General features: G+C 52.2%; 1 protein-coding gene across 3 annotated transcripts in view; it reads right to left on the reverse strand.

Annotated features, from left to right (window-relative positions):
* The window catches only part of CTIF (cap binding complex dependent translation initiation factor), a 122,494-nt gene that overhangs the window by 35,578 nt on the left and 73,630 nt on the right, over positions 1 to 13,286 (reverse strand). For 2 of the 3 annotated variants that reach the window (XM_026040206.1, XM_026040192.1), the window contains 2 exons: positions 11,093 to 11,534; positions 9,744 to 10,043 (listed from right to left, as the gene is read on the reverse strand). In XM_026040206.1, the coding sequence (XP_025895991.1) occupies positions 9,744 to 10,043; positions 11,093 to 11,534 (742 nt within the window). Of the gene's footprint in view, positions 1 to 9,743; positions 10,074 to 11,092; positions 11,535 to 13,286 lie in introns of all 3 variants that reach the window. The other variant, XM_026040200.1, reaches the window with a different exon arrangement.

The following is a 13,286-nucleotide window of genomic DNA, read 5'->3' on the forward strand; positions in this document are numbered from 1 at the left end:
CTCTTGGAAGCTGTGAGCGTTTTGCGCCAAGCAAGTCTCCTTCCCGCTCTCCCCTTTCCCAGGTTTTTCATGAGGATGGAGGTGCATAGCTCAGGATGCTCCTCTGAGCCATCTCCTTCCTTGCGGGTCTGGCCTTGTGGTTGCTTCAAGGGACTTTGGGATTGTGGCAAATCCAACGGTTTGGAATTCTTTTTTTCCTTACATGTTATGTGTCTTCCAGCATTTTCGTAGACAAATGTGTTAGCGTAGTGTCTGCTGTGAATGAACTGGACAAATCCGCAATTAAATCAAATTGAAAACAGCAATGGAAAGATGTCTCGCTGGTTTTGCAGTGGTGCTGGACACTGCTTACAGGTTAGACCCTTCCCAGGATCCCGTTTGGAGCTGCATATGGATTTTCCCATCTCCACTTCTGTCAAACCACAAACCACTCCTCGCTGAAGACCCAGACCACATCCCCTCCAGATCGCAATCATGTTCAGGGGGGAAAACGAGCCTGCCTTCAGCAGCAACCCTGTGCATTACTTACATCTCCCATTTCCCACAGCATCCACTTACTTGACTATTTCTGGCAGATTTATCCCTACAAACCTTCTGCCCCAGAGAAAGCTCCTATCACCGAGAGACTAAGTTGCTTGCCCAAGTAAACAGGAACTCTGGGGGAAATGAGGGATTTCAACTCATTCCTCCCAAATCTAGGTGCTCAGCAGTGCTCCACAATTCTCCTTGCACCCTGATCTAGAGCAGGGCACTGATTAATTAATTCTTCATTACCTAATGCCACCTTTACACCCCAAGAAGGGATTCTGTCTCAGTGTCCTTGTGGCTGATGGAAATTACCATCCCCATTTCCAACTTCCAGGAAGGGAAGTGACAGAGCAGACAAGAGAGCAGCTACCCAGATTGAGACGATGATCCCGGGTGGAGTTACGCTCTGTGCTATCACTAATGCGATGCAATATGTCATAGCACTAATAGGACGCAAGAGAGGGCAAAGCCAAAGGAACCCAAGTCAAGGGGCTCATGTCACCAGTCTGTGTGACAGGCCCCAGGTTTGGGAGCCAGTGCCATGGAAGGGGGTGGGAAAGGACAGGACGGGCTGCCTTGGCCACCCTGCTGGAATCACCAGACATCACCAGCAGAGCCATAGCCAGGCTCAGCCCAAGGCACGTCAGGAGAAGGCTGAGCCTCTGTGGACCTCAGGGGCTTAAATAGTTACCAGGGGCTGAAGAGTGACGGGACGCAAAGCCTGGGGAGGTGGCTGGACACACAGCGCCCACCTCCCACATCCTGGTCACACGTCCTGTCCTTTCCACCCTGCGGAGCTCCTCGCTCCACACGCCTTCTCACCAAGACCTGCCAAAAGACACTTGCTAGGAGTCACTTGAAAATTACCCAGGATATTTCACTAAAAAATGCAAAAAAAAAAAAAACCCACCAAATCCCACCTATCTTCAGCAAACGCCTGCTGAGAGACAGCCTTGGTGCAAACCATGGTTCAACTGACAGGAGCTGGGGCTATGCAATGGAAATGGCCCTTCTGGAGCCTGGCACCAATACCCTTCCAAACGCAGGGGAATGTCGGATTTTGGCTCTGCCCAGGTTCACGCCCGGCTTTCGCAGCAGGCAGCTTTGCTCTGCACATACAGATGCGCCGCGTTATGTTTTTTTGTTGTTTGTTTAAAAAACGGTCTCGCCCTCTGTTTGATGTGTTGTTGGGAACGGTTGCTAACGGGAGCGGTGTAGGTTACAGCCCCAGTGATGCCCACTCTAAGAATACCCTTTGCTATGCATAGCTCGGATGCAGACACATCTCGGCTATAAAGAGCACGGAGGCTTCAACAGAGGAACACTCCAACTTATGTTACACACGGAGGGGTTGGGACACATCGCTTAAAAACACCAACCCCTGCCAGAAAAATACAACCGACCATCACAAGCAGGTTTCAGGCTGAAATTAAAACTAAAACAAGCAAAAATCTATCGCAGGAGACTTCCTTTTGATTCCTGAATCAAGGGGGTGTTTAGAAAGGGGCAAAGAAACTGCATGCATGTGTGTCAAGTCCTCAACCATTCCCGGGGCCCAATTTGGATGTGTCTGTTCTGGAGGTCCATGCTAGGACCAACCTCAGGCTCTGGACCTGCCTGTCCACAGAATCACAGAATCACAGAATGTTCAAGGTTGGCAGGGACCTCTACAGATCATCTAGYCCAACCTTCCYGCTCMAGCAGGGACACCTGGAGCATGTGGCACAGGGYGGCATCCAGGCGGGTTTGGAAGACCTCCAGAGWAGGAGACTCCACARCCTCCCTGGGCAGCCTGTTCCAGGGCTCTGTCACCCTCACAGTGAAGAAGTTCTTCCTCACCTGGAGACGGAACTTCCTGTGCTCCAGCTTGTGGCCATTACCCCTTGTCCTGTCACTGGTCACCACTGAGAAGGCCCGTAACTGTCCAGGCCCGTAGCTTCCACTGAYGTTAACGTGAACGGGCTGTAGCTGCCCCCTCTGGCCTGCGCTMATCGCAGTAATCGTAGTGGAGGAAAAGGCACCTTGACCATAGAAAAAGCAGCTCACTAGCGTGTTAGACTTAGCAGTGGTGCTTCTGCTAAGAGAGAAAGACATTTGAACCTGGCAGGATATTTCTCCTGAGAGAAATAACACAACAAAAAGAGAGCATGGGCTCTTTTTCTTGTGTCTCAGTGCTCTCCCCGTGCGTGCTAGAGGCTAGAGGAATCCCCTGCTCTCTGCACGTGCAACCATTGCCTGGGAGCTGAAGATCACTCCACGTGCCACCGGTGGTGGCCTTAAGGACCTCTTTGGGCTTCTATGCTAAGGAAACGCATTCTCTGTGTGGATCCAAGGAAACGGTGACTGTTGGGAACGGTAGCCTGGGGGGAAAGGGCAGCACTGCCCTTTCCCACCACGGAAGGAGTGAAGACAACAGGTACCAGTGAAGGCAACGGGTACCGTTTGCACCAGCAGCACAAGCACCCGCCGGCCCCGCGCGGCCGCTCGGCGGCTGCAGATGCCGGACGGCGCAGGCTGCAAACCCCGTCCTTTCTGCAGTGGTTCCGTCAGCCACGGGGCCTGCAGGGTCTCGGGGGACACGCGGGGTCCTGGGGGACACGTGGCGCGTGGGGGACCCGCGGCTCCGCCTGGCGCTGCCCGGGCGGCCCGGGGCACTAAGCCGAGATGCGCCCGGGCCACGTCTGGGTGCACAAACAAGCGCCCCCGGGAGCTCCTGCAAAACAGCAACAGCTGCTGGCAACATATGGGGGTCCCGGACGGGCGGCGAGCGGCGGGGCCGCCCCGAGCCGCGCTGCAGCGCCGCGGCCCTGAGCGGATCAGGCCGCAGGGCATCTTTATCCCTGTTTATCACACCCCGGCACGGTAATTCCCAAGCCTGCCCGTGTCCAGCTCGCAGAGCTCCTTACGTTTTGGGAGGCGATTAGTCTGAAAGGTGCTAGAGAGACACAAATCCAGCTCTCCACTTTATGCGGGTTTTTAATTAATGGGAATTCATCGCAAAATGGCTGCAAAGCCTCTGCAAAGGCCCGGCTGCAAGGGAGGCTGGGGCCGGCGCTGGGAAGGTTTTCAGGCCGATGCTGCCAGGGCCCTGGTTTCACATCAGGACATGGGGACAGCTGCCACGGGTCTTTCGCACTTCACAAGCTGGTCCCTTTCCAGCTGGGGCTATCGAGTCTGAATGTGTTGCAAAAACTGCAGTCTTRGGGCTGACCAAAATATTTCACAAATTTGTGTGAATCCGCCCAATTATCYTGGCTGGAAAAAGCAGCAGGGTGTGTGGCAAAAGTCAAAATACTTGACTATCAGACATGAAATGCTGAATTATTGAATTTCAGATAAGACTATACTTTTGGCCTGTACTAATYTGCGACCTTTTGCCACGTCAAGATGTTTTTTAAAAGCCAAGCATTTTGGGGCTGAACAAATCATTGTGCATTTGTCTGTCCTCTTCCAAATCTGTTATCTGCACAGTCTGCTCACTCTGCAGCCACATTCCTTGCCATTTTCCAACACAGGCATCACGTTCCCTGCCCATGCACGGACATCAGGGAGACCTATTACCTGTTTCCGAAGAGCCCTGCAGGTTTCTCTGGAGAAATTAAGTGTTTTTCTCCCTGTGCTCGTGCTGCCACTATTTTCCATAGTGATTGCAACAAACCTGATCTGCCCATTACACTCGGACAGAGCTGGATGCTCGTGAACACAGCCCTAAGTTGTCTCATCCTGCTCTAGAATCACTTCTGAAATAAGGTGAGCAGAAGAAAATTGCTGCTGGGTAAAAGCGACTACCAGGTGTGTGTGGGAAGGCTCAAGGCTTCTGCATGGGAAAACTGGATGGGTGAGAGATGCTGCAGGGAGAGGGGCTGGGCTGGATGCCCGCAGGGCTGACCACCTCCAAGGGCATGAGCAAAGGAAAACGGAGCACACACTTTGTGAGCCTACCTTGACTGACATTCAGTACTGACTTTCAGCCTGGAACGTCATTGGAAATGCCGTGTTTCCATCACTACATGCTATTCCCACCTGAACATCACAGAGGTTCACTAGAATGGTTGTTCGCAGTAACCCCAAACCAATGGTCTCTTCTGCTTTTCTCTGTCTTTGCCCAAAATAAAGTGGGCAGCAGCTAGCCTGAGGTTTCTAGGGCAGTAAAAGACTCTCCGCAATGACAAGCAAGCCATAGGAAGAATTCCCTCCGGTTTGGTAATGTTGTCTTTAGAGAAAACAGAAACGCGGAAGAGTTTCTTCTCCTGCCAGCCATGGCTTCACTCAGCCCTGGTACAGACGCTGGGCTCTTCCCTGGGGATCTATGTTTTAAACCTTATCTTTCCAGCAAAACCATTCCTGCACCAGGACGATTATGCGACTTGCTCAAAGCTCCACCCRCTGTCAAGCCTCCCGAGCTATAGGCTGGCAGCATGCTCTTCAAAACCTCTAATCCTAGGAGACAGAAAACAACATGACATGAAAAAATATTAATACGTAAAAAAATGACAAGTGTATCAGCCAAACAGTTGTGTGGTGCCTAGCCATTAAATTAAACTTAATAACCCTTCCATTGTGGTGATGGGAAATAAAAGAGATGGATGGCTCCCTCGAGCTCCTGCRGATCACGGAGTTCCCTTTCCAGAGACGTTGTGTTGTCAGAGGAGGCTGGGTGAGTCTTGCCAGGCTCTGCAAGGGGCACCGGCGGGAGATGTCCTGCTAGCACCCCGTGAAAGCCAGGGAAGGACTACTCTTCATGGGAGTTCACCAGCCTAACACCAGGAATCCTAATGTCAGCTATCTCCTCATTCCTCTCCCAGTGCTGCTGCAGTGGCACATGTCTGAGGAGGCTTCCTGGCTGCCCAACAAGGCAGAGGGCTTTCTGTGCTCGTCTTCTCTTTGTGCTGTGGTGGGTCCTCATGATCACTGGAGAACCTTTCTGGACATGGCTGGTGCCGGCTCCAGTTGCCTCTGGCAACCCTGCTCCCATAGGAAACAAGCTGCTGAGTCCTGCAGGAGAAGGCAGGACTCCTCGGGACTGGAGGGGCAACAGTTTGGGTGAGGAGGAGCAGAGGGACTGGGAAGGACGGGGATGGGTAGAAGGGAAGCTAAAGCTGCTCTCCGCAGGTCACCTCACCAGGTCGTGCTCTCTAGACTAACGGGACCTGAAGAATCCAGACATCTGTGACAGCCCCAGCCCAAGGGTCTGCTGGTGTCTCAAGGGTTTCACCCCAAAAGACTGTCCAGTTTGCACTTCTGCCAACAGCAGAACTCCCAAACCCAAGCCGCCCCTGTATGGAGCTGTTTGGTTCTCACTTCACACCCCAAAGCAGGGACGTGGCTCTCACAGAGAGATCTGCGTGTCCCAGGTCCTCACAACTGCGKGTGTGAACGGACAGCGCTCACAYGTCAGGCCTGGGACTAACCCCTGGATGCTCTCCTGGTTCCCGAGCAGAGGACCAACTCTTTGGGGGYAAAACCTATGCCAAGAACAGCATGYCTTGGCTGCATTCTTTCTTGCACCAAATTCTTCTCCTTAAAAATAGCTTTCTTCCCCTTAAAAGGAGACAAGGGCTTAATTTAAACCTAATGAGAACGGGCAGACCAGCACAGTGACTTGCCTGCTCACTCTCTTCGAGTCGCTTTGCAGGAGACCTGGGGCCACATCAAAGTGCTGAGGTCGGAGGCACCGCGGCCTGGGCGCTCGCTCGCTCCRCGGCAAGGACGAGGTCACGAGATTTAGGCACAGTCCAGGGGAAACGTTTTAGCAGCACTGACATCTAGAGCAATGACATCTCCCAACCGCCCGCCACGCTGTGCTAGCCCATCTGCTTGAGCTGCTGCGACAGGAGCCAGACAGGGCAGCTAATCCAGCTGCAGGAGAACTTCTCCCCGCTCTTCCCCTTCCCTTCCTTCTTCCGCTCTGTTATCTTTCAGCTGGATCAGTTCCTCGGTCTGATTCATGTCGCAAAAGCCTTGGTCAGACCTGGGCAAAGATGGCAGGGCAGGGGTGGAAGAACAACAGGGATGGACAGGAGCAGCCTAACTGGGCTCATAGAAGGAGTTCTACTTCCAAAAAGTCAAACCACAACTTCAGCACAGCCAGGAGGCCGAAGACCTGAATCCCATCGGATGAAGAGATCCCACTCTGGGTCTGCCCGCAGTAATTATTCCTCCCTGGACTGCTCCTGGGACAGCTCTGCATCTCGCCAGACTTYGCTTCCAGGCAATCTCAGGGCCTGTCTCCGTGGTCCCGCGCATTGGGGAGCCACGTGCTCAGCGGACGTGCCTGCCTCTTGCTGCCTCACGGCTGCCCAAGCAAAGGGCTCCACCAGCACAAACCCCACGGGCCGCGAGCCAGGGAGCGGTGAGGAATGGAATTTCCCTGCGCCGGACTTGTCTTTTCCTCCATCTGTTAGTCCCATCAGGAAGGGCGATTGGAGACTCCTCACGCCGCCGATCCGGCAGGTTACCCCCGTGCATATTTACTGTGTTACCACAAAAGACATTTATAGTGCAGAGGACAAGGGCTGAGGGCTACACGCCGCACACACGTGCTTCTCCTCACCGCTCCCGGTGCCGAGTCCTTCCCTGCTCTAATTTCCTTTCTCCAGAGTCACGGTGCACGCGAGATCAGCAACTCCCCGAGCCCTTCCTGAGCGCCAGATGAACCACAGCAGAACAAACCAGTAAACATCCAACGCCGTTCAGCCTTTCATACTGCAGCTTGCTCTGCATTTCGCAGGAGGCTCTGTGTGAGCTCRCGCTCTCAGGAATTAGCCCTCTCAGGAATTACCTCTTTCAGATCCAGGCAGAGGGAGATGAAAAACCTCTCCAAGGGTAAAGACTGATTCCTAACGCAACAATCTTAAGATCCCTGAACGTGGTAGATACCCAAACCTACCTGACTACTGGCTGCTTAGCAGCTTCCCTCTCATTTCCACAAGAAATTGCAGGAAACACCTTCCTTAAAGTAAGTGTTTCTAGGCCATGTTTCCATTTGTGATTTTTGGGGAAAAAAATCGCAGTATTTCCAGCGAGTGCTGCTATTCTGGACGCTTGTAGGAGGACAGAGACCTCTAGCAGTGTCACAGCCGTGTTAGAATCATGATGGCTAGAGAAGACTTCCATCAAGTCCAACCGCAAACCCATSAGCACCACAACCATGTCCCCTGCGTTATCCATGCAGGACACCAGGGACATCTGTCTCCTCCTTTGACTGGTAGCTGCACCAAACTGTCATTCACCAAATGGAGGCAGGGATTGTCCCCATGGAGTAAGGTCTGTGTTGGTGGCAGAACGAGGGAGCTTCATCTCTCCGGTGCCCATAGCTCTAAACACAACAGAGGAGGTCTCCAGCAAGCAGGAATAAGCAGGAAGCTCATTCCAGCATTACATCCACAGCAGGATCAGAAGCACTGGTGATGACCATGTGCTCTTTGCCCAAGAGATGATTCCACCTGCACAGGGCACTCACAGCCTGGCACAACCTGTGCCAGGAGCAGCCACAGTGAGGAGCTCCAGCAAGAGCAGCGGATGCTCCAAAACCGGAGCACTTCGGGATACCAAACGTGCACAAAGTGCAGTCAGAGGTGAAATGAGAGCTGCTTTATGAATGTGCTGCAGATGACTTGTGTGTGTGAGGAACAGCAAAATGAGTATAAAATAAAGTAACAGGCCAGTGAACAGCCCTGGGCAACAGGACTTCAATCTTTGCTTTCCTGTCCCTATGTCCAAGGGGCCTCCTTGTCACAACAGCACCAGATTGCTCCCATTTCCCTGGGAACAACTTTCCCCTTCCCTTGAAAGCAACTTGTGGCAGAGTGACGGGCGGGTGACATTCACATCCAACTCCCAGACCACCAGGGTTCTAATGGTCTTGTGCCAGCCAGACTTGCAAGGTCGCAACAACCCAGGGACCTTGTGTCAACCCAAGTGTCCCGACATTGGCACCAGACGCATGCCCACACAGAACAGGACAGGCCCAGGGAGGACGGGCACAGCAGGGGCAGCCCAGATGTTCAGATCATCTCCTATCACGCTCTTACAGCTTCCCCATCCAACATCAGCCTGCAATGTCCTAAAAGAATCTGGATCAGCCTCTACTTTAAGAAGCAAGCGAGATGTACCACTACCTTCCCAGTGCCTCCTGCACAACCCAGTATGCTATTTCATCCACCATGGGTTTGAGGGTGGCCTTGCATAGCTAACAGCATGCTGAAGCTGACATGGTATTAGCAGCTTTAATCTCTACCAGCCTTGACCAGGTTTGGACAGGTCATTTCAAGTAGAAAAATAAAGGAACCATCAGTCTCRTAAGTGTCCACACACAACCAACGAGCAGAGTTTAAGGAGACAAATTCAAGGTTTCAACTCAAGGTTTCTACTCCCCATCTCTTGTCTCCAGGAAGGGAGGGARCCAGAGGTAGGAGAACCATGAGGCCCTTTCCAGAAAACAAACCCAACCACACAGCAGCAGAACAGCAACCCCACGCCCCTAGCAGACTGCTGCCACGGCAGGACAGCCCCASCTCCCACCATGCACCATTAGCATGGGCTAATTAGCAGAGCCGCTGTTTTTTTTCTCCCGCCTTTGCTGTCTCTGATGGTTTTAGAGCAGGACAACCAACCGGCGCCGCATATACCAATAAACAAGTCACCCAGAATAATCAGCAGATCCACAAATGATGACTGTCTGGATTGCAAACGCAACTGGTGCAGCTGCGAGCCACGCGGGACAACAAGGCCAGTGCTTAGAAAGCAGGAGGAGCCATGGGCCAGGTCCTGCAGCCAACAGCCTTCTCTGGCACCCCGGCTTCATTTGTTAACCCTGGTGTTGGGAGGTGTGGGAAGACAGCAAGAGAGATGGGCCTTGGCTGAGGACAGAGGGAAGGACCCTCCACTCTCAGTGCCACATTCTCCTCTCTCAGTGCTGCAGAGATGTTGTCACAGGGAACATGTTCACCCTGAGATGGGCCCTGGTGTGAGACAACAGATTTTCACATAGAACTCAATAAATGGAAATAAACAGTAACTGGATGATGCCCACAATGTTACACTGTCTATGGCAACCATGAAAAATGCACATAAACAAAACCACAGAAGCACTTTTGTTCTCTTCTAACAAACTGGGCACAAATGGAATTTGGTCAAAGCTCAGCTCTTACAGTTTATGGCAAGAAGAGGCTGGATGCAGCTGCAGGGATCTAATTAGCTAAAGATCTCATTACCTGCAACATGTTGAGGAGCAGGCTCCGGAATTTYGTTCCTTCCACCATGAAGAGGGCCATTTTATCACAAAGCTTGGCAGCTGTGGAAGCAAAGCTGCGGTCCGTCACTGCCTTCTGATAGATGGTCTTGACGATCTCACCCAGCATCTCCTCCGAGTTGGTGGAGTTCTGGGCCTCCTCCATGAATGTGGTGAGCTTGGAGTCAACATCGCTGCTGTTGTTCCTCATGCTGTTGAGGATTTCAATTAATTTGTCCATTTTGTTCTTTTGGGGATTGGTGGTTTCCACCGTGACTTCGTCCTGGTCCGTGAAAAGGGAAAGACAAGGCGTCTGTTACACAAGGAAAAAACAGAGAGATCAGCCCCTGTTCTTTGAGAAACAACAAAAGGGGAAGGGAGATTGAGGAGACATATAAACAGACAGAAAAATTAAGGCATCTTCAAGGCRTAATAGTTGCATATATAAAGAGCAAATGCACATGCATTCAAAGGCATGCATTTCCAACATGCAGTCCCATATGTTCAGGTTATTTGCGCTCACTAGAAATGCCCACACAAATGCACTTTCCAGTCTGAAAACAGCATCTTTCGGAGTGCCACAGGGGGCAAAGGGAGATTTTATCTCAGAATTCCTCAGAAATGTGAGGCTGAAGATTGYTTCCAGAAAGGATTTCTCCTCCGTCACTTGCATGCAATACTTTTGTTATTGTTGGGCAGTTGGAAGGAAGGGGGAAAGATAAGGGCATTTCAATTCATTATCTAGATAACTGGATATCAGCTTTAAGTAGCTGACTCAAAATATGCAGCACTCAAAGTCTAAGCTTGGCATTTAGCTCTTTAATTACTGAAGGACATATTGCCTTTTTTTAGACCTCTTTGGAAAGCAGATGAGCTCTGCAGACTGGGATTTGGGCAGCTGGGATGAGCAGTCGGAGGGCGAGGGTCTGTGTTAGGGCTTGCTTGTGTACTGGACTTCTGAGAAGGTCTTCTGCAGGTGTTAGGGAGGGCTTCATGGCCCTCCTGGGCAACTCAACCTGAAGGCAATCTCAACCAAGGAGCCACATGCAGGTGAGCCCCAGCAACGTGTCAATAATTTACCCGCTTGAGCAGGGGGGTTGGACTAAATGATGTCTAGAAGTCCCTTCCAACCTCAACCATTCTGTGATTCTCTAATAGAAAGCCTCATGGAGAAGTACAGGGAGACCTGAAGGCAAGTGTTGACCCTGGGAAATTAGAAGAGAAGCTGAGTGTGCTCATGGGAAGCTCCCAACGAACCCAGCCCTCCCTTCATGTGGAAAACAGGCAGGCTCATGAAAAGAAGAAACGCAAAGGGCCTCTAAGGTGTAGTACCTTCTCTTTTAGTCTCCTCCGCAGCCTGTCTTTGGAAGACTGAAGCAAATTGATCTTGGGCCTTTCCCCGATGCGCTCGTGAATACTGTCTTTCCGCTTGGTTTCCGACTCCGGGGTGAACTGCTGAGACTGCTTCTCCCCGGGCTCCGGGCCCCGGTGCGTCTCTAAAGGAATATGCACTGTGCAGACGGAGGTCTCCTCGATTTTCAGATTCTCAGTCTCTTTGGCGTTTCTGTGCGTTTCTTTGTCGTTGGGCGAGTGCTTCTGGTTGTGGTGCCATCTCCGGTTCTGGCTGTAGCCGTGGTGGCCCGTCCGGCCTGAGGAGTGAGGGGCCTGGCCTCCCTGGTAGAGCTTCTGGTGTTCCCGGTTGTGCTTGGTGCCACCTTGCTGATGATCCGTGTGCTGCTGAGATTTGTTTCCTCCGGGAAGTCTCTGCTGTCGCCTGGAAAGACCAAGACAGATGTTAATAGGTGCCGGTCCCTCACCTTTTTGCTGCTTGCATCTGTGGCAGAGGAGCAACGAAGATGAGGAAGACCTTCTCTGAGAGGGTAAATTGAGGCACTCTTAATCATATTTACTCTCAATAAAAAAGCCTCATTCACACAGTGCTGGTAGCATCAGAGCTCTGATACAGCAAAGGCTGATAATGACCGGGTCATTTTGGAGGCAACCAGAGAGGAAAAAAAAGTGCCAGCACGAAGCAGAAAATACAATTTTTCTCCCTGCTAATGCCCAGCTGAGCCACGTGAGATGGAAACGACTTCAAAAATAACAGCCAGTGATTTCAGCCCTGCTGTATTCCTGTGGATTATCCCAGCAGCCCARTCTCATACCAACTCCTACACTTCCAAACCCTGCTGAGCACCTACATGAAATGCAGCCTGGATGAAAAGAAGGAACCCAATCCCAGATCCCGGTTACACAAGCCTTGAAAAACCACATGTCTTGGTAGGCAACGTGAGGTGTTGGTTTGGTAGCACACCAGTGCTACACTAACCTGCCTCATTTGGTCAACACATCTTCTGTCTCCTCAGCAGCCCATGGCGGGTTAGACACTGTGGAGCCCTCCCCACATCTGACTCATGTCTCTACATCTCCCTTTAAACCCAGGCCTATTTCAGTGGAGGTTTTCAGGAGTAGCTAGATAACATTACTTGAGTCCCTAGGAAAAGCTCTCCCTTGTTTGGGGGATAGATGAAGCTTTGACCCCAAAACGGGGAGGCCTGGGCTAATCCCGCCTCGTCAACGGGAAGCCAGGCAGAGAAGAAACATCACAAGCTGTTTTCTCCCAAAGCCGAAAGCAGTGGCCTTTTGTCTTATAGTTCCAGGCGCTGGCACCTTTGTCGTACCCCTGCATGTGCTGCTGTTTATTAACTGCTCAGTTCGCTACATCATTTTAAAAGTGCACCAGGAATTTCCAAGAGAGAAAAGAAGTGCAGGAGCAGAGATGCCTCCACCAAACGTCCTCCGCTGCCCTTCCTCTCCGAGGAGCACACGGACAGTAGCTCCCTGCTATTCTTACAAAATAGGCCCTCTCCGCACACATCCCCGTTTGCGGAAATCTCCCGGAGCCCTGTTTGCACACCAGAGCTTGCCAAACACGGCCAGCTCCCAGCGAGGGGCCAGGAAGGAAGGGCTGCTGTTGGGTGAAACACAAATGCCGTGGCCAGTAATTCCCTCCCTCCTTACGTGGTTGCGGATTGCAATGGTTCACTCCTGGGGGAAAAGAAGAGCGAGGAAGGCACAGGCTGGATGGTCTGAAGAGACCAGCTCTGCCCTTCCGTGGCTGCTGCCACCACTGCCATGTCACTCAGCATCGCCACGTCTGCAGACGGAGGGGACACCAAGACACTGAGGGTTTGCTCTGGTGACCTGCTTGCAGCRGCTGCCTCTGCTGCATGTATATGGTCTTGCCCTTAGATCACAGACAGGCAACTGGCTTGGACKTCTCTCCCACCGCCAGCGTGGGCAGCCAGCATGGGCAGCTTTGCACAGGAGACACAGCATGAATACGGCTCTGAGGGGAGAGATACAGAGATTCAGCAGGCCCAAGGAGGAGCAATCGCCCACAAACGATTTGCTCAAGAGGATGCAAAGACACTGAGGAGGGGCGAGCAAAGCACCCGCGCCGGCTCCGAGCCCCTTGCTGCAGGCAGTAGCCTAGATGGCAGGTCCCCTAMAAACTGGCAGGCAG

Source organism: Nothoprocta perdicaria, unplaced genomic scaffold (assembly GCF_003342845.1).
Source record: "Nothoprocta perdicaria isolate Ctin4 unplaced genomic scaffold, notPer1 scaffold_10, whole genome shotgun sequence".
In the NCBI taxonomy this organism is placed as follows: Eukaryota; Metazoa; Chordata; class Aves; order Tinamiformes; family Tinamidae; genus Nothoprocta; species Nothoprocta perdicaria.